Raw genomic sequence first — 25,168 nt, 5'->3', positions numbered from 1 at the left:
GGAAGCTGTTTACATTTTTGAGTTGGTCAAGCAAGCACATTCCGTGTTTACTTGTTAGTTTCACTAGTAAGTGTTACCTCCCAAAGGTGACGGAATAGGCAGGGACCTGCCTGAGCCCCTCGGAGCTGTGTCGGAGGGGAGGCCCCTCAGGTGACACCCCTTCCCTCACCTCCCTCCATTTAAAGCATCTTTCTTAGGGCCTCCTTGCTTTGTAATCCAGAATTCCAACATTCTGAAAAGTGAAAGTGTCAGTCGCTGAGTTGTGTCCGACTGTCTGTGACCCCATGAACTCTAGCCTGCCAGGCTCCTCTGTCCATGGAATTATCCAGGCAAGAATACCGGAATGAGTTGCCGTTTCCTTCTCCGGGGATCTTCCCCACCCAGGTATCAAACCCGAACCTAGGTCTCTCGCATTGCAGGCTGATTCTTTACCATTTGAGCCACCAAGGAAGCCCCCAACATTCTGAGCCTCCTTTCAAATCAAATAATTCCACTGGAATTCATCATGGACACAGTGCAAAACTGCCAGTGAAACAGGAGGTTTTTTTTTTTTTTTAGGGCAGAAGGGTAAGATCCCTTTTGGGAGTGCCCCTCCCACCCCCATCTTCTCAGCTTCCCTGGTGGCTCAGACGGTAAAGACTGCCTGCAATGCAGGAGACCCAGGTTTGATACCTGGGTCAGGAAGATCCCTGGAGAAGGGAATGGCTACCTACTCACTCCAGTCTTCTCACCTGGAGAATTCCATGGACAGAGAAGCCTGCCGGGCTACAGTCTGTGGGTTTGCAAAGAGCTGGACACTACTGAGTGACTAACACTTTTTCACCCCCTCACTGGGGACCACTGGATAGGTATTAATGGCCATTCTGAGCAGCTGGGGCTCCAGCATTTGGGCATGTGCTGGTTCCCACTTCTTATCAATGTTTAGCAAACCCTTTTATTATGGTTAACACAGGGCTCACATATGCTGGCATCTGCTTTGATGTATCAAATAAAAATGTATAAAAATATACAAAAATAAATATTCAGTATGATATCAAATTAATTTTTCTTATGATACCCTCAACAACATTTGCAAACCTTTCCCATCCCAGAGTATCAATGATTTCTTCATCAACATTGGGAAAAGGTAACTTTTTTTTTTGGCTGCACCATGAGGCATGGAGAATCTTAGTTCCCTGACCAGAGATTGAAACTGTGCCCTCTGCATTGGAAGCATGAATTCTGCAAAAAGATAATTTTTAATTTCAACTCCAAATCTGCTTGATCTACTGGGACCCAGTCAGTTCAGAACCAACCAGTTGGTACCAGATGAAAGTAGTCACACTAACTGTTTATAGACATCTTTTTAATGTTTTACTTTAAAACAAATAATCCCGGTAAAAGAGAGCAAAGGAAATTACATTTGAATGGTAGCTTGAAATGGATACGATATTCATGATCTATTTGTGTTCAGGAAACAGACAACTGCATTGTCATACGTGACTTCCAGAACTTCTCACTTAAATGTACATAATTAAATTAAGTTTCTCTTACAAAAACACAACCATGTCATTTTAAGGCAAAAAATATCAGCTTCTGGGGAGATAAGTTAACATTTATTGTATTTTCTCAATCTGGATGAAGTGACCTATTCATTTAGTTGCTCAGTTTCATTATTCCTTATAGTTTTGCTTTGCACACAGGCATGAGAATGAGTCACTTTGTGCCTGATTCCCTCCTCTTTGTGAGACTTGTTTTCTGGCAAATTAAGAACTTTCAGAATCACTGAGTCAAGGGGAGGTGAGAAAGGCACCTTAGAACAAGAGAGAAAGACTGAAAAACTCAATCGAGTGTCTTTTACTTTAAACAAAACTTGCTATCTACAGATGTTAATTTAGTTGAACAAAATGCAAACATTTAGATCAGACGGAGCAAAATTTTTTTAGTGAACCTCGTAGAAGGGATGTTTGCCATGAAGCGCTAGCTTGCTCAACCCTACGTACCGGAGGCGGCAGACGGTCGAGGCCTGAGAAAGCCAGAGGCCGATCAGCACTCAGCTAATTGTGCTTCGAGACACTGGGGCTGACGGAAGGGGCTTTACTAAGTGTAAGGGAGAGACCCCTCTCAGCTCCGCTGACAGGAACACAGCAGACACAGCCCTACAGCTTCACACAATACAACAGGCTTTCAACATCCAAGAAGTTTTGTGCTGGAGTAAGACAGACACAAAATGGTCATGGCTTGGGTGTGTGAAAGCTTCTCCCAGCATGGTTTACCATGTTGGGCTGTGATGAACCCTTGGTGATGGGTTTGGATTTGTTTCTGAATCTTGCATCTTCAGTGATGCCAGATGGACTGGGCTGTGTCTGAGGCCTAACGGGGCCTAAAGTGGGGTCCTCAGTACATTCAGAGTTCCTGCTGCCAGTGGGCTTTGACCCGGACAGAGCGTGTCTGAGACTCAGTGCTACCTGAAAGTTCCTTCCTCTTCTTCAAGTGATACCTGGAGATGGCCTGCTGGCATGGTGGGGTGGTGTGTGTGTGTGTGTGTGTGTCTGTGTGTGTCTGTGTGTGTGTCTGTGTGTGTCTGTGTGTGTCTGTGTGTGTCTGTATTCTCATGTACAACCTCCTTGGGAAGATGGATTACAAATTTGGAGACATGGGTAGATGAAATGCTGCATTTAATAATTGACTAAAATTTTATGTTTTGCAATAAAAATAGTGGCTTAAAGAGTTTGAGAACATCTTTCAAACCGGAGTGTAAAATGGATGTGCTCTTTTCTACGCATCTCCAGCAGCCAAGTGAACCCTGAAGGATGCATGCCAGGGGTGTGTGCAAGGATCTAGGTGGGATGAGAGGAGGAATCCTTCCAAATTTCAGTGCTTATCAAAAAAGGACAAGGGTTGAGATGTGTATTGGAGGTGGAGTGGAGAAGTTGCTTACTTGGGGGAGGGAGGCTGGTGAAGGGAGGCAGGGAGCCCACAGCCTGTGGACGAGAAAGACAGGGGATCTGGGATGGAGAAAGCAGGTTGGGGAAGAGAGTTTGGGAGGGACTCGGCAGGTGTTAGGGCCTTGTCCTGCCTTTGGGCGGCTGTTGACAGCCCTGATCCATCCCCTGGCTGCTGGAAAAGTTATCCTGGAGGCAGCAATATAAGCCAAGGAGAAAACTCTTTTTAAGTCTTCCTGTGGCTGGAGTTTAATCCACCTGCTCTCTCACTTCCCCTGGCCCTCAAATTCTGACGGTCTGGGGTTGCCATTCTGGCTGCTAACAACACCTTGGCTTGCTTTCTCGTAGAGATATTTCTTAATTTGTTTCCCTTGGTCTTTTTGGCCATCATGCTGTATTATTCAGTGTTTTGATTTGCAGACCCTGCCAGGGTTACCTGGCTTCTGATTATATGAGCTTGTACCAGGAAACTGAATCAATCATTTTTCAGAGTGGGGGCGGGCAACATTCTTGGGGAGAATAGAAAATGTCCACGACAGTATAAAAAGTAAAGGAGGTTTAGTTTTAGCCTTTCATATGCAAAATGTATGACATAATAGCAAAACACATTCAGGGCATATTAAAAAATAAATACCTTGCAAAACTCTCTGCTCATATATAAGAATAAGGGGTGTTTAGGTAGTTGAGTTCCCTAGCAGTATTTGTTTTTTAAAAAAATCAAGTTCTTTTCTTTTGGTTTGTTTCCCTCCCTCTCATCACCCTGGAGGGGGAGGTCGTTTTCTTGAGCATCACTGATTTCCCGGTGTTAGGATTCTTTCTGAGCCATTTCCATCTCTGTCTCATGTCTCCTCCCCGAGAGCCTGCCTGGCTTTCAGCCTCGTGGGAAGAGCCCCTCACAGGCCATCTGTAGGCAGCTTGCAGGCCTGGGCAGGGCCACTGCACAGGGGTGAGCCCACCCCCATGTGCCATCCACTCTTTGGGACTCAGTTGCTTGCGTAGCAGCTGATAGAGCCGTCAGGGAATTTGTTTCCATGAAGTCGAAGGTGTCAAAGAGTCAACCTATTTGCCCCACTGGCCCTGAATTCCATTATTTGCACATTTTCTAACTGAAGAACATTCTCATCATAAAAAAAACAAAAAACAAAAAGCAAAACAAAACATGAAAATGATGTGCAAAATTGCTGGCCACAGCGTTAAGTCACCAAAAGCACACAAATTGACATTCAAATTACATTAATGATAAAATGGCTGGGTAGGACAGGTTGGCATCTACATCTTGAACAGGCAGCCATGTCTGATACCCCGATTCTGTGTTACAGGTAACTTGTTAGCAGCTGTTGATGACGGTCACTGTGTCACGTGTACATTAGGGCCAAATTTTGAAAATGAATTCTGCGTTTTATCACCAGCAGAAATGCCTGACATTTGAAGGCGTCAACAGCCATCATTTCAAAACACAGAGTTCAATCTTCTAATGGACCTGACCTTGACGTTTCACACCCACCCCTGCAGCATGAGCAGGGTCGGTGTCTCGGGATTCTTAACTCAAGGTACCTTACTGAGTGAGGGGCAATGTCGTACCCTGAATTTCAGCATCCCCTAAACATGCATTTTCATGCAATTGAAAGATAACGGGCTTAGGAACTGCCTTTCATGTTCTTCCTGATTTTTGTGGGTTCAACCTTTGAGAAGGGCTTTCCAGAGAGTTCATGCAGCGATGTGTATGGCTAAGGGGCGGCCGGGCCCCGGGGTGGGGGGCAATCGGAGGCCTCATTTCAGCCTCACGTGTGGCCGGCCCAGGGCGTCAGCGGCCCCCGCCGCCGGACACGAGCTCTGAGATGATCGCGACCGTCCAGTCCTGAGAGAGTCCGGCGCCGGGGCGGGCTCCCGGGCCGGCGGCACCGCGTCCAAGGCGTCCGTCCCGGTGTCCTCTGGACCCGCCGCCTCTTCATCACTGATAAACAACTTGGATTCCCGCCACTTGGGGTAAAACTCTTGGCTGCCCCTGGAGCCGCTGGACTCGCTCCCCGACAGCTGCACGTCCAGGTCCTCGGAGGACCGGGCCAGGTTCTGCGCCGACACCGAGCGGCCCGGGTCCTGGGGCACCGCGGGCCGGACCGACAGCAGGGCCGCCCCCCCCAGGTCCAGGCTCTGGCGCAGGGCGCGCTCCTTGGCCGGGAGGCGGTCCTTGGCTGCCAGGCGGGCGCTGAGCTCGGGGAGCGCTTCCGGGGCGCCGGCGGGGCCGTGGGGCAGCTGCCCGAGCACCGGCAGCGCTGCAGGGATCTGCAGGGTGGCGGGGGCCGCCTGTCGGGCGGCGCTCGCCGCCGCCGGGGGCGCCAGGCCGCGCGGGGCCGCCGGGCCGTCTCCCGGGCTCCCGGGCGCCGGCGTCGGCGCGGGGCTGAACGCGTAGAGCGCCTGGGCGCCCAGTTCGCTCGGCGCCAGGATGAGCTGCAGGCCCCGCGCCAGGCCCGCGCTGGCCGAGCGCGGGAGGCCGCCGCCCGGCGCCGGGCCCGATAGGTCCCGGCCGTCCCCCGGGCTCTGGTAGTCCGACGTCTGTTCACATTCGAAGGGCGGGCTCGGGAAGGGGGCCAGCGCGAGGGCCGGAGCGGAGCCTTTTCGCAGCACCTGCTGGTAGATGTCCAGCAGGCAGTCAAGCTTGGCCTCGATGGACTGGACCTGAAAGAGCGGAAAACGTGCATCTGTTAGGCTGCAACCACTCGGCAGGTCCCGAGTGCTCGGCACTTCGCGGCCTTGACTCAGGACCCGCTTGGGACGCACGGTCTAGCCGCGGAGGTGGGAAGGGAGGTCTTGGGGGCGGATGCTCTGGCCTTTGCCTCGTCTCCACCGGCACCCTTCTCCTCCCCATTCTTTAAACGTGATGTTTTCAAAGACCGTATAGGCCCCTTTAGAAAGGCAATTTCCAGATTCCCCTGCCCATCAGGTTACCCTTCCTCAGCCTCTTCCATGAGGACATTCCCGTACTCTACTGTGCAGCAGGAAGCTAATTCTGTAAGAAACTAAGACCTAGATACGGGGGCTCCCCTAGCGGTCCAGTGGTTAGGACTCTGTGCTTCCACTGCAGGGGGCACAGGTTGGATCTCTGGTCTGGGAGCTAAGATCCACCCACCTCCACCCCGCAAAAACAAAAACAAAACACACAATACAATCCCCCCCCACCAACCCTGAACAATCTAGGCAATTCTAGATTTTAAAATATAGGTATCAAATGCTTGGTATATTTGTAATTAAATCAGAGGAGCATTTTGACTTCTAAAAATTGTCTTTGTATGAGAAGATACTCACTTTCAGGGTCAACAAATATTCAGTGCATCACCACAGTTATCACGTGTGGTTTGTTTGTTTTTAAGAATGACCCAAGAGAGAGACAATGAAAATAGCCAAAACACAAATTAAAAAAAAAAAAGATTTTATTATTCTACTGTTGAAATCCATAGTTGTTTGAAGTTCAAGTATTAATTGATGAGAGGAAATTTTCTATTCCTTATGCAGAAATTCAAGTGTTTTGGAGAACATGGTCTATACAAGAAGAAAATGTATTTGCTCTTTCTTGATTTTATTCCTTTTAAAATCAATCACTAAAGTACACCCAATTGCTTATAATCAATTTTGATTAAAAAATATTCTGGCTACTTCACTCCTATTAGAATGGCTGTCATCAAAAATACAAGAGATAACAATGCTGGAGAGGATGCGGAGAGAAGGGGGCCCTGCCTCACTGTTGGTGGGAGGGTAAACTGGTGCAACCACTATGGAGAACAATATGGAGATCCCTTTAAAAAATTAAGAATAGAGCCACCACATGATCCAGCAATTCCATTCTTGGGCACATACCCAGAGGAAACAAGAAATTAACTCAAAAAGATATCTGCACCCTGTGTTCACAGAGGCATCACTTACAACAGCCAAAACATGGAAACGAGTGTCTATGGCAGATCAATGGATAAATAAGTTGTGGTGTACATGTATATACAGTAGAATATTATTCAGCCATTAAAAAAAAAAAAAAAACCTGAGGCAATCCTGCCATTAGCAGCAACACGGATGCACCTTGAGGGCATTATGCTATGTCAAATAAATCACACAGAGAAAGGTGAATACTGGATGATCCCAGTTAATATACCTAAAACAAAATACAAAAAAAAAAAAAATTCCCAAACACATAGGAAAAAAGATCAGGCTTGTGGTTGCAAGAGGCAGGGGGTGGAGGGAGGGAAATCAGAGGAGGGTGGTCAGGAGGCTCAAGGTTCTAGTTATGGAAAAACAAGTGCTGGGGTGTGATGCACCAAGTGATAACTGCAGCTAATACTATAGTGTGTGCACAGGAAAGGTGTTAAGAGAGCAGATTCTAAGTGTTCTCGTCACAAGGAGAACAACTGTTTTTCTTTGCTTTTCTTTATGTTGTGTCTCTGTGAGATGATGCATGCTGACTAAGCTTATTCTGGTCATCATTCACAGTTCACGTAGGTCAGACCGTTACGTTACATGCTTTAAAGTTATACAGGGATATATGTCAATTCTATTGCAATAAACTGGAAAAAAATCTGCCTAAGACCTTAGGCAGTGTAGTTGAGTTGTACCTGTTTTTCAACTTTGACCACCCGGCCAAGCATACTGAGGTCGTCCGTGGCCTCGTGTTCTGCGGTTATTTTCTCTCTGCTCTTCTTGTCTGATGTGATTTGTCCTTTTCCAAGAATTTGATCCACACTATCAGAAAGAAAGATCCAGTTATGAGTGCGAAAGGTGGAGGCGGCCCCAAGCCAGAGGAAGTGTTTTGGAAAGAAAAATACAATTATCTCTAATCTATATAAGATGAAATAAAATGAACTTCTTCCAGCTGAGATACTTATTTTCTTCACATGGAAATTACACAAGGTTAATTTTCTCATTATTTTAGTCCATGATGAAATCTATTATGACTGAGCTTCTGGAGGCAAACCTGTCCTAAACTACAAAGTAATTTGTCTGTTTCCACCTCTGATCAGGCATTTCCTGAATTCAGTCACTTAAAATATGACAAAATCATAATTATTTCATGTTAGTAGAACAGAACATTTAGCTTTGTTGACTACGTCAAAGCCTTTTACTGTGTGGATCACAATAAACTGTGGAAAATTCTTCCAGAGATGGGAATACCAGACCACCTTACCTGCCTCCTGAGAAATCTGTATTCAGGTCAAGAAGCAACAGTTAGAATCGGACATAAAACAACTGACTGATTTCAAATTGGGGAAGGAGTACGTCAAGGCTGTGTATTGTCACCCTGCTTATTTAACTTATATGCAGAGTACATCATGTGAAATGCTGGGCTGGATGAAGCACAAGCTGGAATTGCTGGGAGAAATATCGATAACCTCAGATATGCAGATGAAACCACCCTTATGGCAGAAAGCAAAGAACTAAAGAGCCTCTTGATGAAAGTGAAAGAGGAGAGCGAAAAAGTTGGCTTAAAACTCAACATTCAAAAAACTAGGATCATGGCATACAGTTCCAACACTTCATGGCAAATAGATGGGGAAACAATGGAAACAGTGAGAGACTTTATTTTTGGGGGCTCCATAATCACTGCAGATGGTGACTGCAGCCATGAAATTAAAAGACACTTGCTTCTTGGAAGAAAAGCTATGACCAACCTAGACAGCTTATTAAAAAGCAGAGACATTACTTTGCCAACAAAGGTCCATCTAGTCAAAGCTATGGTTTTTCCAGTAGTCATGTATGGATGTGAAAATTGAACTATAAAGAAAGCTGAGTGCTGAAGAATTGATGCTTTTGAACTGTGGTGTTGGAGAAGACTCTTGAGAGTCCCTTGGACTGTAAGGAGATCAAACCAGTCCATCCTAAAGGAAATCAGTCCTGAATATTCATTGGAAGGACTAATGCTAAAGCTGAAGCTCCAATACTCATTCATCTGATGCAAAGAACTGACTCATTGGAAAAGACCCTGATGCTGGGAAAGATTGAGGGCAGGAGGAGAAGGGGACGACAGAGGATGAGGTGCTTGGATGGTATTACTGACTCGATGGACATGGGTTTGGGTAGACTCCAGGAACTGGTGATGGACAGGGAGGCCTGGCATGCTGCAGTACATGGGGTTGCAAAGTCTGACATGACTGAGCGACTGAACTGAACTGAGTGGCACAAGTCATTTAAGTGAACATTTATTATATATCTGATATGTGGAGATGAGAAAGCTCTTGTCTCCATCTTGGGGATTCTAGTTGAAGGGTATATATACACCACATAAGTGAGAAACTCCAGATTAGCTCTGCAAATTCTGTAGTGGTTGAACTTTATAAAAACATTGGGAGGCAACCATCCTCAATATTTTGTAACAACCTATAAGACAAAAGAGGCTTCCAAGGTGGCACCAGTGGTAAAGAACCTGTCTATCAACGCAGGAGATGTAAGAGATGTGGGTTTGATCCCCTGGGTCAGGAAGATCCCCTGGAGGAGAGCATGACAACCCATTCCAGTATTCTTGCCTGAAGAATCCCATGGACAGAGGAGCGTGGTGGGCTATGGTCCATAAGGTCATAAAAAGTTGGATATGAGTGAAACAACTTAGCACACACACATAAAGGAAAAGAATCTGAAAAAAGTAGATATATATGCATGTATAAGTGAATCACTTTGCTGCACACCTGGAACTAATACAACACGGTAAATCAAATATATTTCAATAAAAACAAACAATAAAAAAACATTGTGCAAACATACGTTAAGTGGAAAAACTGTTGTTTGTAATGCTTTGGCACTCTCTCCTGGTCAGCTGATTTATGGAAGGTATCAATTTTAAGTTTAAAGATATTTCACATTCAAAAACATTAATTCCTTCACCCTCAGAAAAATAAAACTTTACCAGAAATACCAGGAAACCATAAATAATCAGAGAAATAACAGGATCCTAATTTACATTGAACCTTGGTTTTAAATGATTAATGGTTACTATTTATATAAACTATTTCTACAACTGCAATATGAAATGAAATTTAAAGTGCAGATTTTACAGTGTATTTTAACTAGTGACCCTATCCCTATGAAGAAAAATAAAACAAATCACATTTGTAATAAAAAAACAGAAGTTAAAACTTTAAAAGGTAAGGAGAAAAAAATAAAAACAGCCTGGATGGAAGGGCAGTTTGGGGGAGAATGGACACATGTGTATGTATGGCTGAATTCCTCTGCTGTCCACTTGAAACCATCACAACGTTGTTAACTGTTTATACTCCAACATAAAATAAAAAGTTAAAAAAAATTAAAAAAAAAATAAAACAAAACAAAGCAAGCAAGCAAGCAAACAAAAACCCACTGGGAGTCCCAAAAAAAGAGTTGGAAGACCTTGGCCACTTGGTGAGACGTTGTAAGAGGATCACAGGCGAGTTAAAACAATTTCCAAGGAGACTTACAGAGAAGGCAATGGCACCCCACTCCAGTACTCTTGCCTGGAAAATCCCATGGACGGAGGAGCCTGGTGGGCTGCAGTCCATGGAGCCGCTAAGAGTCGGACACGACTGAGCGACTTCACTTTCACTTTTCATTTTCATGCATTGGAGAAGGAAATGGTAACCCACTCCAGTGTTCTTGCCTGGAGAATCCCAGGGATGGGGAAGCCTGGTGGGCTGCCGTCTATGGGGTCGCACAGAGTCGGACACGACTGAAGCGACTTAGCAGCAGCAAGGAGACTTAATCAGTCTACGTTGGAATTAATTTCTTTCTTTTTGTGTGTTTTAGAGCTGAATTATCAGGAATACTGACTGCACTTTCCAGCTTACTTTGTGTGCACAAAAGTACAGGCAACTATGATGTCTAATCTACTCCACTGCAAGCTCCACAAGGACTGGCTTATCTGTTCATCTGTGGGTGCCCAGGGTGCCCGATGCATGAATGCGTAAGTGAAAAACTTGTGATTTCCATACCTAAGGTTTTAGAAGATAACAGGTGTTTTACTGAGGGCCTAGTATGTGCCTCACACTGTGCTAAGTGTGCCGTGTGCATGAACACGTGTTGAAGACTCGGTCTCTGTGTTTTAAGAACTATTCAGTTATCAGGCTGGTAATTTGGGCCTGGTTGTGAAGCAAGGTCAGGAGGGGTGGTGGTGAGGAGATACCCCTCATCCAAGGTAAGGAGTAGTGGCTGTGCTTTGCTGGAGCAGCCGTGAAGAGATACTCCACATCCAAGGTAAGAGAAACCTAAGTAATACAGTAAGTCTTGCAAGAGGGCATCAGAGGGCAGACACACTGAAACCATAATCACAGAAAACTAGTCAGTCTAATCACACGGACCACAGCCTGGTCTAATTCAGTGAGACTAAGCCATGCCCTGTGGGGCCACCCAAGACGGGTGGGTCATGGTGGAGAGGTCTGACAGAATGTGGTCCACTGGAGAAGGGAATGGCAAACCACTTCAGTATTCTTGCCTTGAGAACCCCATGAACAGTATGAAAAGGCAAAATGATTGGACACTGAAAGAGGAACTCCCCAGGTCAGTAGGTGCCCAATATGCTACTAGAGATCAGTGGAGAAATAACGCCAGAAAGAATAAAGGGATGAAAGAATAAAGGGATGGAACCAAAGCAAAAACAATACCCAGTTGTGGATGTGACTGGTGATAGAAGCAAGGTCCGATGCTATAAAGAACAATATTGCATAGGAATCTGAAATGTTAGGTCCATGAATAAAGCAAATTGGAAGTGGTCTAAAAGGAGATGGCAAGAGTGAATGTTGACATTCTGGGAATCAGCGAACTAAAATGGACTGGAATGGGTGAATTTAACTCAGATGACCATTATATCTACTACTGCAGGCAGGAATCCCTTAGAAGAAATGGAGTAGCCATCATGGTCAACAAAAGAGTCCAAAATTCAGTACTTGGATGCAATCTCAAAAATGACAGAATGATCTCTGTTCATTTCCAAGGCAAACCATTCAATATCACAGTAATCCAAGTCTATGCCCCAACCAGTAATGCTGAAGAAGCTGAAGTTGAATGGTTTTATGAAGACCTACAAGACCTTTTAGAACTAACACCCAAAAAAGATGTCCTTTTCATTATAGGGGACTGGAATGCAAAAGTAGGAAGTCAAGAAACACCTAGAGTAACAGGCAAATTTGGCCTTGGAATATGGAATGAAGCAGGGCAAAAGCTAATAGAGTGTTGCCAAGAGAACGCACTGGTCATAGCAAACACCCTCTTCCAACAACACAAGAGAAGACTCTCCACATGGACATCACCAGATGGTCAACACTGAAATCAGATTGATTATATTCTTTGCAGCCAAAGATGGAGAAGCTCTATACAGTCAGCAAAAACAAGACCAGGAGCTGACTGTGGCTCAGATCATGTACTCCTTATTGCCAAATTGACACTTAAATTGAAGAAAGTAGGAAAAAGCACTAGACCATTCATGTATGACCTAAATCAAATCCCTTATGATTATACAGTGGAAGTGAGAAATAGATTTAAGGGACTAGATCTGATAGATAGAGTGCCTGATAAACTATGGACTGAGGTTCGTGACATTGTACAGGAGACAGGGATCAAGACCATCCCCATGGAAAGAAATGCAAAAAAAAGCAAAATGGCTGCCCGGGGAGGCCTTACAAATAGCTGTGAAAAGAAGACAAGTGAAAAGCAAAGGAGAAAAGGAAAGATATAAGCATCTGAATGCAGAGTTCCAAAGAATAGCAAGAAGAGATAAGAAAGCCTTCCTCAGTGATCAATGCAAAGAAATAGAGAAAAACAACAGAATGGGAAAGACTAGAGATCTCTTCAAGAAAATTAGAGATACCAAGGGAACATTTCATGCAAAGATGGGCTCGATAAAGGACAGAAATGGTATGGACCTAACAGAAGCAGAAGATATTAAGAAGAGGTGGCAAGAATATACAGAAGAACTGTACAAAAAAGATCTTCACGACCTAGGTAATCACGATGATGTGATCACTGACCTAGAGCCAGACATCCTGGAATGTGAAGTCCAGTGGGCCTTAGAAAGCATCACTATGAACAAAGCTAGTGGAGGTGATGGAATTCCAGTTGAGCTCTTTCAAATCCTGAAAGATGATGCTGTGAAAGTGCTGCACTCAATATGCCAGCAAATTTGGAAAACTCAGCAGTGGCCACAGGACTGGAAAAGGTCAGTTTTCATTCCAATCCCAAAGAAAGGCAATGCCAAAGAATGCTCAAACTACCACACAATTGCACTCATCTCACATTCTAGTAAAGTAATGCTCAACATTCTCCAAGCCAGGCTTCAGCAATATGTGAACCATGAACTTCCAGAAGTTCAAGCTGGTTTTAGAAAAGGCAGAGGAACCAGAGATCAAATTGCCAACATCCGCTGGGTCATCAAAAAAGCAAGAGAGTTCCAGAAAAACATCTATTTCTGCTTTATTGACTATGCCAAAGCCTTTGACTGTGTGGATCACAATAAACTGTGGAAAATTCTTCAAGAGATGGGAATACCAGACCACCTGACCAGCCTCTTGAGAAACCTATATGCAGGTCAGGAAGCAACAGTTAGAACTGGACATGCATGGAACAATAGACTGGTTCCAAATAGGAAAAGGAGTACGTCAAGGCTGTATATTGTCACCCTACTTATTTAACTTATATGCAGAGTATATCATGAGAAATGCTGGGCTGGAAGAAGCACAAACTGGAATCAAGATTGCCGGGAGAAATATCAATAACCTCAGATATGTAGATGACACCACCCTTATGGCAGAAAGTGAATAGGAATTAAAAAGCCTCTTGATGAAAGTGAAAGAGGAGAGTGAAAAGTTGTCTTAAAGCTCAACATTCAGAAAACGAAGATCATGGCATCTGGTCCCATGACTTCATAGGAAATAATAGATGGGGAAACAGTGGAAACAGTGTCAGACTTTATTTTTCTGGGCTCCAAAATCACTGCAGATGGTAACTGCAGCCATGAAATTGAAAGACGCTTACTCCTTGGAAGGAAAGTTATGACCAACCTAGATAGCATATTGAAAAGCAGAGACATTACTTTGCCAACAAAGGTTTGTCTAGTCAAGGCTAGGGTTTTTCCAGTAGTTATGTATGGATGTGAGAGTTGGACTGTGAAGAAAGCTGAGCGCCGAAGAATTGATGCTTTTGAACTGTGGTGTTGAAGACTCTTGAGAGTCCCTTGGACTGCAAGGAGATCCAACCAGTCCATTCTAAAGGAGATCAGTCCTGGGTGTTCTTTGGAAGGAATGATGCTAAAGCTGAAACTCCAGTACTTCGGCCACCTCATGTGAAGAGTTGACTCACTGGAAAAGACTCTGATGCTGGGAGGGATTGGGGGCAGGAGGAGAAGGGGATGACAGAGGATGAGATGGCTGGATGGCATCACTGACTCAATGGACGTGAGTCTGAGTGAACTCCGGGAGTTGGTGATGGACAGGGAGGCCTGGTGTGCTGCAATTCATGGGGTTGCAAAGAGTCGGACAGGACTGAGTGACTGAACTGAAGTGAACTGAACTGTGAAGCAAACTGAACTGACTAAATATTTTGGCTTCAAGATAACACAATCAAGCACATGTTTAGAGTAACATACTCATTTCTTTCAGCCCTTACTGGAAAGATGGTGTGTATCCAGCCTGTTGAAGAACAGGGATGAAGGGACAGGCCCAGGCTTGGTTCAGGGCCAGGGGAACAGACGTGCCCCTGGGAAGCAATACAGGAGCCAATACACAACCTCAGGTTCTCTTCTTGGACTCAGTGCAGGATCCCACCACGAGGGACATGATGGTGACCTGCAGGGGACTCTACATGCCACACGGGGTCAGAGGAGGGAGAGGTCTGTCTTTGTAGGCTGGATGGTGGGTCAGGCTTAAGAAGGAGAAAGATTAGCTTATTTCTAAAGGATATATAGGATTCTGCTGCTGCTGCTGCTAAGTCGCTTCAGTTGTGTCTGACTCTGTGCGACCCCATAGATGGCAGCCCACCAGGCCCCGCCGTCCCTGGGATTCTCCAGGCAAGAACAGTGGAGTGGGTTGCCATTTCCTTCTCCAATGCATGAAAATGAAAAGTGAAAGTGAAGTCGCTCAGTCCTGTCCGATTCTTAGCAACCCCATGGACTGCAGCCTACCAGGCTCCTCTGTCCATGGGATTTTCCAGGCAAGAGTACTGGAGTGGGGTGCCATTGCCTTCTCCGATATAGGATTCTGGCAATAACAAAATGACATCAGCAGCCACCTTGAACGTTGCTCAAGCACTCAGGCCCCTGCTTTAACTCATGCAGTCCCACAACAGTCCTCTGCAGCCACCGCCAGCACCCCCATTTCCATAGATGAGACACTAGACACTGTCCATACTTAAAGGTTTTTAGTGCCTGATTTATATTGAAATAGAATCTACATTTAAACACAGAAGTCCGGTTGTCCACTAAAAATGAGTCAGAAACATGGAATTCAAGAATCTTCACTACTTTGGAGAGGTGACTCCCAGATAGTTTCTGTGCCTGTCCCCTTAGAACAGGTAACCTTCGAGTTGCTCACCGTGTCTGCAGGCTTTTAATCCTGCACAGCATGTCCAGGTGACCAGCAGAGTATTGTTCGATGACATCTTTTACATCGTATGGGCGGAGTGTTTCCTTAAACTTCCGTTTTGCAACATGAAACTTCATAATTCTGTAAGAGCAACGTATTACATATTAATCTTTGTAACTTCACTAAAAGAAGTTACCCAAACAGCTCACTAGTATACAGAAGAAATGCTGGGGGAAGAAAGTCAAGCATGAAGTTATTTTAGGTTCCTGCATCTGCAGAAATGCAACAGGAAAGCCTGAGGTTATGTGAACTATCTCCTCTGAGGCACATCCTGAGAGTAGAAAAACACACTACAAAAGAGTTGTTGTTTAGTTGCTAAGTCATGTCCAACTCTTTGTGACCCCATGGACTGCAGCCCTCCAGGCTCCTCTGTCCATGGGATTCTCCAGGCAAGAATACTGGAGTGGGTTGCCATCTCCTCCTCCAGGGGATCTTCCCAACCCAGAGATTGCACCTGCGTCTCCTGCACTGGCAGGCAGATTCTTTACCACTGAGCCACCAGGGAAACCCACTACAAAAGAGACTAAATATTAATACTAATTCTTGGACCTTTTTAAAGTCCACCGAAACCCTGAAGTAAAATTAAAGTCAAAATGCAATTCTACTCTTCTCATGTGACACCTTCCGCCCCCGCCAGTGGTCCAAGATATAAGGTGGTGTTGCTGTTGCTAAGTCACTTCAGTCATGTCCGACTCTGTACGACCCCACAGAGGGCAGCCCACCAGGCTCCCCCATCCCTGGGATTCTCCAGGCAAGACACTGGAGTGGGTTGCCATTTCCTTCTCCAAAGGTGGTGTTAACCACCCCATAAAATATAAACATTGTCAAAATGGTCTTTTATATAGGTATGTGCATTTTGGAGATGCAGATATGCTATGAAACTCCATTCTCTCTAGGGAAATGTACATTTTTATAGAAATTTATGAAAAATTTGCTTCATAAATTATTCCTGCAGAATACTGCTCAATTAGCTACCTAAGTTCTTTCTGTTTCAAACATAACACACTCATCACCTAAGCTGGATGTCTAGACTTTTCAGAATCAGAAGTCTTGTTAATTACAATGCCTAACCCCCAACATGGACTCATGTTTTAAAACAATATTTTATCAAGACATTTCATGATGCCATGAATAGCTAAGCTACCTAAGATAACCAGTTGCTACAACAACTTGATATAATTCCTGGAGAAAGCAGAGAAGCATAGCATTTTATTGCATCTGTGCAGCCTTACCGCAGCTATATGTAAAACTGGTTGGTGTTTATTCAACTATTAATTGGCTCATAGACTCCTGTTATCACACTCATGGGTCCCCAGCTGGGAATCAGTCAACTAGGCTCTCTGAACCAAAAGGTATTGCTCCTTGGTGGAAAGTGGGATGATTGGGAAGAAATGCAGGTTTAAATGGAAAATTGCCTATCCTAAATGACAGCTGATTGCAATGAATTCAAGTTGTCTTGTTGGTTATTAAGCCCCAAACTTGATCCTATAATTTACTATTGACTTCAGAATGATTGTATTCTAATCATTGCTGAATCATTTCTTTTTCTTTCCCCGCCTTTTTTTGGCCTGCACCACTTGACTTTCAGGATCTTAGTTCTCTGACCAGAGATGGAACCCATACCTCCTACAGTGGAGGCAGGGACTCCTAATCACTGGGTAGCCAGGGCATTTCCAAATCATTCCTGAATCACTTGTTCTTAATATTCTTACCCTCTTCCTCAACCACATTGGTTTTCCTTGGCCTCCTGGGTAAACATCACACTCCTTATCACATCCTATAAGGCTGTTGATGTCCTGGCCTCCGCCCACCTCTCCTCCTCATTCTTATCCAGTTCCTCCTTGGAACTTGTGGGACCACAAACACACCACTCAACTGCATACCACAATTGTCTGTGTATGCTCTTTCCTCTTCCTGAAATCCTACAAGATCGTTAAGACTTAGTTCTAACGCCAGTTTTAATAGAAACTTCTGCCTTTCTTTCAAAGTAGTTAGTCACTGGTCTATTAACCTTTATTAATACATTCTTGAAATAGAACTGCTTCTGTAATTATTTGCTTATATATCTGCCTCCACCAGGCCGTATGAGGTCCCTGAATGCAGGGAGGAATGGTTTGTTTGTCTGGAGGCTCTGATGGCAGCTCCCTGGTGAGGGGAGGGGGTGACGGAGTGGGGGGAGAGTGCCCACCTCCTCTCTCCAGACTCTCATCCATTGCCCCCATTCGTCTGCCTGCAGGCCCATGCCAGCCCTTCTGGATTCTCAAGGAGATTCACTCATGGCAGAGGCTGTTTTCCATCCCAGCATCTCAAACGATCCCTGGCAAGGATCAGAGATGGCTGGGGACCAGCTCTTCTCTAGTTGTACAAAGCTGTTTATGTTGTTCTGTGACAGGGAACACTCCTGAGATCTTCTGAATAAAACAGATCTGAGTTCTTCAAGGCACATTTCAGGCAGAGCTGAAGCCATTGACTCTGTTTCATGAATACAAAAAAACTTGCTAAAGTAAAATAAATGTTTATTCATTAATAATTAGGGCTCTGATTCAGCAAAGAATTCTTTAAATAGAACTGCTGCTAAAAATCATGAAAATATAATATTCTTTTCCTTTAAATTACTAATATAATTAGGATTTCAGAGAAGAATTAAATCACAAGTAATAAGATATCATTATGTGGAAAGAGAAAGGAAAAAAAAAAAAACACTGAAAGTAAGGAACAAATGACACAGTCATTACCCAGTAAGTACCGAATGTAGAGAGAGAGAGCTGATAGCAAAATGAAACCTTCCCGGGTTAAGGATGGGGAGAGCCTGGTGGCTGAATGAAATTTATATATCATAGGGCCATCAGAAAAATAGGAACGAACACATGGTTAAAGTCTGAATAGAGGAAAACCTTAGCTTTCTGTCCCTAGGAGATCGCTGCAGACGCTTGTAAAGATCCTGAGTGTCAGGCTTGGTCCACGGGGACGTGCTCCCTGGAAATCATGGCCATTGTGTGATAGCTCTTCCTGATCAAAGACCCTGGTCGTGAAGGTGGGTGATTTGAGATGTTTATACCATCCAGACACCTCGGCTTCCTTCCCTCCACCCAATCCCCTCTCTCTTGTTCCAGGGACTGGACTTGATTTTCATGGGTGAAATCAGAAGGAAGAGAGTGGAAAACCTGGGAGACTGAGCTAAGCCCCCTCGCCTCCCTGGCGACCCCAGGACAACTCAGATGGCTTCTGTCTCCACCATGTCATGAGCTGGACCTGAGGTCCCAGGGTTCCTATCTCCTGGACATGGAGCTGGATGGTGGGATGTGAAGGTCTCACCCTCCCCATCTTCACATGGGTGACTCTCCCACTGCTTTGACCTTGCAGGATGGTTGGCCCTGCACTAAGCTCTTTACCTCCATGATGTTGCATGAAACCCTAAGAATTTTCCACATTTAATATTTGGGTCAAGTGAAGGCTCAGCAGGTTGGGGAAGCCATCCCAGGTAACAGAAGCAGTACCAGGTAGAGTTTGCAGATACCCAGGCCCGAGCATTTACTGCCCTGCTAAGCTGGAGCCACTGGGCTGGGCCGGGCAGGCACACTTGTACAGGTTGAGGAGAACGTCTGGCGGTCCAATCACTGGACATTCTCCTGCATCCTCTGTGTGTCTGCTGACACTCTCACAAGTAAACTAGAAGCCACGTTAGTCTTGTCATCTCATCGCCAGGTGTGTCTTCTTGGGGGGCCAATTCACTCTGCCCTTGAACTGGCCCCCTTCACTCTCTCAGAGGGCCCCTACAGAAATTAGGCCATATCTAGCGTGGGTTCCCCTATCCCTAATCATGGCTTTACCAGTAGTTATGTATGGATGCGAGAGTTGGACCATAAAGAAGGCTGAGCACTGAATAATTGATGCTTTCAAATTGTGGTGCTAGAGAAGACTCTTGAGAGTCCCTTGGACGACAAGGAGATCAAACCAGTCCATCCTAAAGGAAATGAACCCTAAATGTTCATTGGAAGGACTGATGCTGAAGCTGAAGCTCCAGTGCTTTGTCCACCTGATGCAAACAGCCAACTCATTGGAAAAGACCATGATGCTAGGAAAGATTGAAGGCAGGGGGAGAAGGGGATGACAGAGGATGAGATGGTTGGATGGCATCACTGATTCAATGGATGTGAGTTTGACCAAATTCCAGGAGATGGTGAAGGACAGGGAAGCCTGGCATGCTGCAGTCCATGGGGCTGCAAAGTGCAAAGAATCAGACACAACTGAGCGACTAAACAACAACAACAACAACAGAAGTTTAATATGATCTATGAATTGCCTGATAGGAAGGAGGGTTTGAGCAATCATTCTAGAGTGAAATTAGAACCTTTATAATGCATTAAATGATTAAGATAACAGTACTGCCAGGCAGTACTCTGTAGTATAACCTAGGAGATGGGGACTCTAGTCAGCTTCATTTTGCAGATAAGCAAACTGAGGCCTGAAGAAGTTAAGTGACTTGCCTGAAGCTAAACAGCATGTCAGTGTGGAATCTGAACCAGTGTCCCTCCAGTGCTGAGCTCTTAATCACAATGTTCTACTCTTGGTATTAAGATGTTAATATTTTAACACAAAATAACAGCAACAGAAACGATACTTTACATGAACTGCCTCTTTTCACTCTCATGCCTAGCACGTAGCAGGCACTGGATAAAATTTTGCCATGTGCATGGCTTGTTCTTTCCGGCGTTGCTGGAAGGGCCTTCGGAGGAGGCCAAAAGGTGGGCCGGTAGGTTACAGTCTCACTGCACTCTGGGAGCTCACACTGCTGCTGCTGCTAAGTCGCTTCAGTTATGTCCGACTCTGTGCGACCCCATAGATGGCAGCCCACCAGACTTCCCTGTCCCTGGGATTCTCCAGGCAAGAACACTGGAGTGGGTTGCCATTTCCTTCTCCAATGCATGAAAGTGAAAAGTGAAAGTGAAGTCGCTCAGTTGTGTCCAACTCTTAGCGACCCCACGGACTGCAGCAAACAGCAAAGGACCCTGAACCTAGCATCCTCACTGCTGGGGGTGCCTGAGCGGGCCAGGAGTCCCGAAGTTCTTCTTGCAGCGGACATGCCCCGGCGTGACCACGAGAGGGAGCAAGAGATTCACCACAAACCTAAACTGGCACCTGGCTTGAAAAAGGAAGAAATCTGCTCAAGCAGTTCTCTGAGCACGAAGAAATCGCCGCAGCAAGTTAAAACTCCGAGTGGAGTATAGCTATATATACACACAACACATGTGCACTTATAAGGAAGTGGAGGTGCATTTGTTGTGCTGCCATGAGTCACGGAATCTTGCAAAAGTCTTGTCTCAGGCCTCTTAAGTCGGGGTTAAAAACCCTGCATGTGAATATGCAGAGATGAGACTAGAAAACACACGCGGGGTAACCGTGGCTACCACAAGACGGACGGACAGGCTGGAAGCCGCCAAACCACGCGTGGGCGGAGGGCTCGGACGGTGAACCCGAGAGGCGGTCTCATTGGCTCTAAAGACAGCAGCGTCCCCATCAAGCCGCTTAAAAAAGGCGGGTGCCCGCTCCCACCTCCAGAAACGCCATTTAATTGATCCAGAGACTTTATAAGCCTCCTCTGGCGATTCGAACCTGCAGCCCGGTTGAGCATTACTGACAGGAGGCGGAATTGGGGTGGGGTTGGGTCAGAATGACCTCAGCGTCCCACCTCCCTGCAAAGGAGTGAAGGTGCATTTGGGTATCATTCGAGTCACACAGACCAGGCCCACGAGGTGGTTTGAACCGTGGGCCTGGGTGCCAGGCCTCCAGTCAGAGCGCAGTGCTTCCTGCCCCACTCCCCCCGGGGATGACCTGAAGTCCCACCAGGAGCCAGTCAACACGTCCCTTTAGCTTCTTAAGGCCTGCCTTGGAAGGGAGAGGATATGCCTGGCGATGGATCTGTTCATCCTCACAACAAACACTCATCGAACTCCTGTTAGTGTGTGCAGGGGCCCTGGCTCCACTGCAAGGGAGTGTAGTGCCCAAGAGGCCTGTAGGACCAGCTGGTTTCCGTCTCTCCATCTCTGGGGTCTTGGTGGAGGCCACAGTGCCTGTGGCCAGGGGCCCTAATGGGACTCAAGGGTCCCATGTGCTTAGAGCCCGGGGAATCTTGATGAGCTCAGGGTGGCTGCTTCCCTGAGTGATGCCAAAGGATGCTGGTGAGCAGGACTGGGTCATTCACTCCTCACTGGGCGCCCCTGATGTGCCAGGCTTCACGCTGGAGGCCAGGGGTCATGTAGGAGGGTCCCAGACACACGGGAGAGCAGCGTGTAGCCCAGACTCTTCCCACTCTGCAAACCCATCTCTGGGGACAGATGACAAACTTCTCTGGGCTCAGAAATGGCCCATCGTGTTCCAGATCTTATGTTTTTGGTGTGGATTTACACTGGAGCACTGTGAGGATCTCCTCTAGTAATCTGCATTCCACATCCATTTCTTTGCTGGTTTGGCAAATTCAATCCCTTGACTTGTTACTCCCATGAGAAGTGCAGCATCTATCTGTCTGGGGCTCATCTTTGAAGTGACCCAGGGCCTCTGTCATGAAATCTCTCTCTCTCTCTAGCCTTTTAGAGACTGGTCAATTTGTCGGGGGGGGGGGGGGGAGCTGATCGTGGAACAGATCCGACTTCTAGATAACCAGACCCATGGAAGTTGATAATTTGGGTCTCCACTGAAGGTGTGTTGACCACTTGTTTGGATGATTCACTAATGTTATTTTCCTGTTAACATATAATCATGATTCAATAATACATTCTGCCTTCGTGTATATGGTATCTAGACTTTGAAACTCTTAAAAAATAGTTGTAGAATCGTACACCGAAACTCCAGTATTCTTGCCTGGAGAATTCCACGGACAGAGAAGCTTGGTGGGCCACAGTCCACGGGGTCACAGAGAGTCAGACACGACCGAGTGACTGACACTTTCATTCTTACTTTTCACATCGAGACTCCTTCACCCTCCTGTCATCTCAGACAGGGCTACCAGCCAGTGACTAAGGAACTCCAGGCGTGAAGAGGAAGCACTGGTCAGTTTCATGTTCTTGCTGTCAGTTCTTGATAGAGACATAAATCAGCTCCACTATACACAGTCTACCAGATGTCCTCACCTGAGGGGAAAGCAGATGCCTCACTCGGCTGATTTAGGGGTCAGGGAAGTTTTAGGGTCACATTGTTTCCACCACTGGGAATAGGGTTTTCCTTCTAATGCTTAATATTTCATTTTTTTTTTTTTTTAAAGGGAGACTTTCTTTTTTTTTGGCCACACCATGTGGCTTGTGGGATCTCAGTTCCCTGACCAGGGATTGAGCCCAGGCCATGGCTGGAGAAAGCGATGGCACCCCATTCCAGTACTCTTGCCTAGAAAATCCCATGGATGGAGAAGCCTGGTAGGCTGCAGTCCGTGGGGTCGCTAGAGTCGGACACGACTGAGCGACTTCACTTTCACTTTTCACTTTCATGCATTGGAGAAGGAAATGGCAACCCACTACAGTGTTCTTGCCTGGAGAATCCCAGGGACGGGGGAGCCTGGTGGGCTGCCGTCTATGGAGTCGCACAGAGTTGGACATGACTGAAGCGACTTAGCAGTAGCAGTAGCATGGCAGTGAAATCTTATCTACTAGGAATCTTATCTACTAGGCCACCAGGGAACTCCCTTAGTATTGTTGCACACTCAAAGTCTAGTAGGTTCTTCTGTTCATAGTGTTTGGCTTTCTTTCAAAGAGGTGAGAGTAGTAAAACCCAAGCAAGAACTTCTGGATCCAAGCCAGTCTACAAATGGGTAACTTTCCTTCCTAGAATTTTGTGAGCACTAATATGGTAACCATGGATACACTGGGGAATTTCATTTTCCTGGGACTATAAAACCCTACATAAACTTTAAAGTTTGAAACAAGTAAGTCAACAAACTGTCCATACATGTTGATTACTCTTGAATATTTTTGATCTTGGTAATGAAGAGGAGATTCAGTTTAAATTATACCAAAATAAAAGGTTAAAAATTAGATGCTGCAAAGTAAGTGCATTTTCAGTGAACACACTGATTTAATGCAGCCTCAGGGCAAAATGTAGCCACAAGCAATTATCTTCAAAACAGAAACAAACAAAAAGAATATTCCAGGGAGGATATTAGCTGATTAAAAAAATCTGTGCTAAATGATTCATAAAATGTTCCCTAGCAGCATCCTGTCCTCTCACGTGTCACAGACTTGGCTGGCAAGAATGTCTTCCTAGTGACTTGCAAACAAAGACTCATCACCTCTGCTGCTGCTGCTAAGTCACTTCAGTCGTGTCCGACTCTGTGCGACCCCATAGGTGGCAGCCCACCAGGCTCCCCCATCCCTGGGATTCTCCAGGCAAGAACACTGGAGTGGGTTGCCATTTCCTTCTCCAATGCATGAAAGTGAAAAATGAAAGTGAAGTAGCTCAGTCGTGTCCGACTCTTTGCGACCCCATGGACTGAAGCCTACCAGGCTCCTCCGTCCATGGGGTTTTCCAGGCAAGAGTACCGGAGTGGGGTGCCATCGCCTTCTCCCATCACCTCTGCTAAAACAGCCCAGATGCCATCGGCAAAGTTAGAGAGCTGGTGATGATTAAACAGCTTGCGGGTTTTAACAAAAACCTCAATGGCAGACATGTGCCTCTTCTCTATTTGTGGAGTATATTCTTGTCTGAACTTTGAAGTGAGATTTAAGGATGCGGAGTTGAGAATGCATTTTAGAGGCTGGTAAGAGAACCTGCGTGCCTTCGAGAATAGGAAGAACCCAGGGTGAGAAAACTGGGAAACCTCCTGGCTCAACCTGGGGTTACAATCAGATGTGATCTCCACACCCCACTCAGAAATTGACAAGTCACCTGGGGCTCTTCTCTTGGCTGATCAGATCTGAGCAATTTCAGAAGAGCTGATGAGTCTTTGCTAGTTATATTCTTGACACCTCATCTATGTTCCTACTGGGGAGAAAGATTCTAATTTAAAAAAATGTGCTTACAATCAGGCTCCAACATTTTGGCCTCTATTGAAATTTTCTCCAAATTTCTAGGTGACCTCTTTGTTGCTGATTTCCAAGGACCTTGTCCCTCTTTCTTTTCTTGACCTCTTAGCAGAGTTTAACCACAGAGGACCCTGCCTCCTTTTCCTAAGGCTCTCCTCACTGCTCTATTACCCTTCCTGGTCCCTCCATCTGGTTGCCCCAGCTTTGTCTCCATCAGCTCCTGTTCCCTTCCCAGGTTCTTTACAGTTTATAAACCTGGATTCAGTGTGGACCATGCTCTCTCCAGGATGCTTCTGGAAGCCATCCATATTAGCACTGATGATGACCAAGTCTGTCCTAGTTCCTAGCTTGTCTTCTGGGCTTCACATTCAGGGGTCCAGCTGCCTGCTGGGCCCACCGCAGCCCCCAAAGACACTTGCAACCATGCACCGCACCCCTCTTCCCCACTCCCAGCTGCCCCTGACTCAGCATCAGGGCGTCTCATCGACTCCTCTCCCTCCATTTCCTTCTCTCCAATCACTAAACATCCGATCTCCCATTATTGTTTACATTGAAGAGCCCCGATGTCCCGTTATCATTTGCATCGAAAGAGCCGGGGCCTCCACCTTCTCTTCCTTTCACCGTGACTGTGTGGCTCTGCCCCCGCAAGCCCCAGGGTTTG

General features: G+C 45.9%; 1 protein-coding gene across 4 annotated transcripts in view; it reads right to left on the bottom strand.

Annotated features, from left to right (window-relative positions):
* Nucleotides 1–957: 957 nt before the first annotated feature.
* KCNQ5 (potassium voltage-gated channel subfamily Q member 5) overlaps nucleotides 958–25,168 on the bottom strand; it is a 621,800-nt gene continuing 597,589 nt past the window's right edge. For 2 of the 4 annotated variants that reach the window (XM_055534787.1, XM_055534789.1), the window contains 3 exons: nucleotides 15,449–15,580; nucleotides 7,523–7,649; nucleotides 959–5,600 (listed from right to left, as the gene is read on the bottom strand). In XM_055534787.1, coding sequence (XP_055390762.1) covers nucleotides 4,695–5,600; nucleotides 7,523–7,649; nucleotides 15,449–15,580 — 1,165 coding nt within the window. In that variant the 3' untranslated portion in view covers nucleotides 959–4,694. Of the gene's footprint in view, nucleotides 5,601–7,522; nucleotides 7,650–15,448; nucleotides 15,581–25,168 lie in introns of all 4 variants that reach the window. The other 2 variants (XM_055534790.1, XM_055534788.1) reach the window with 2 other exon arrangements.

This window comes from Bubalus kerabau, chromosome 9 (genome assembly GCF_029407905.1).
Source record: "Bubalus kerabau isolate K-KA32 ecotype Philippines breed swamp buffalo chromosome 9, PCC_UOA_SB_1v2, whole genome shotgun sequence".
Lineage (NCBI taxonomy): Eukaryota > Metazoa > Chordata > Mammalia > Artiodactyla > Bovidae > Bubalus > Bubalus kerabau.
This window is presented reverse-complemented; position numbering and strand designations above follow the sequence as displayed.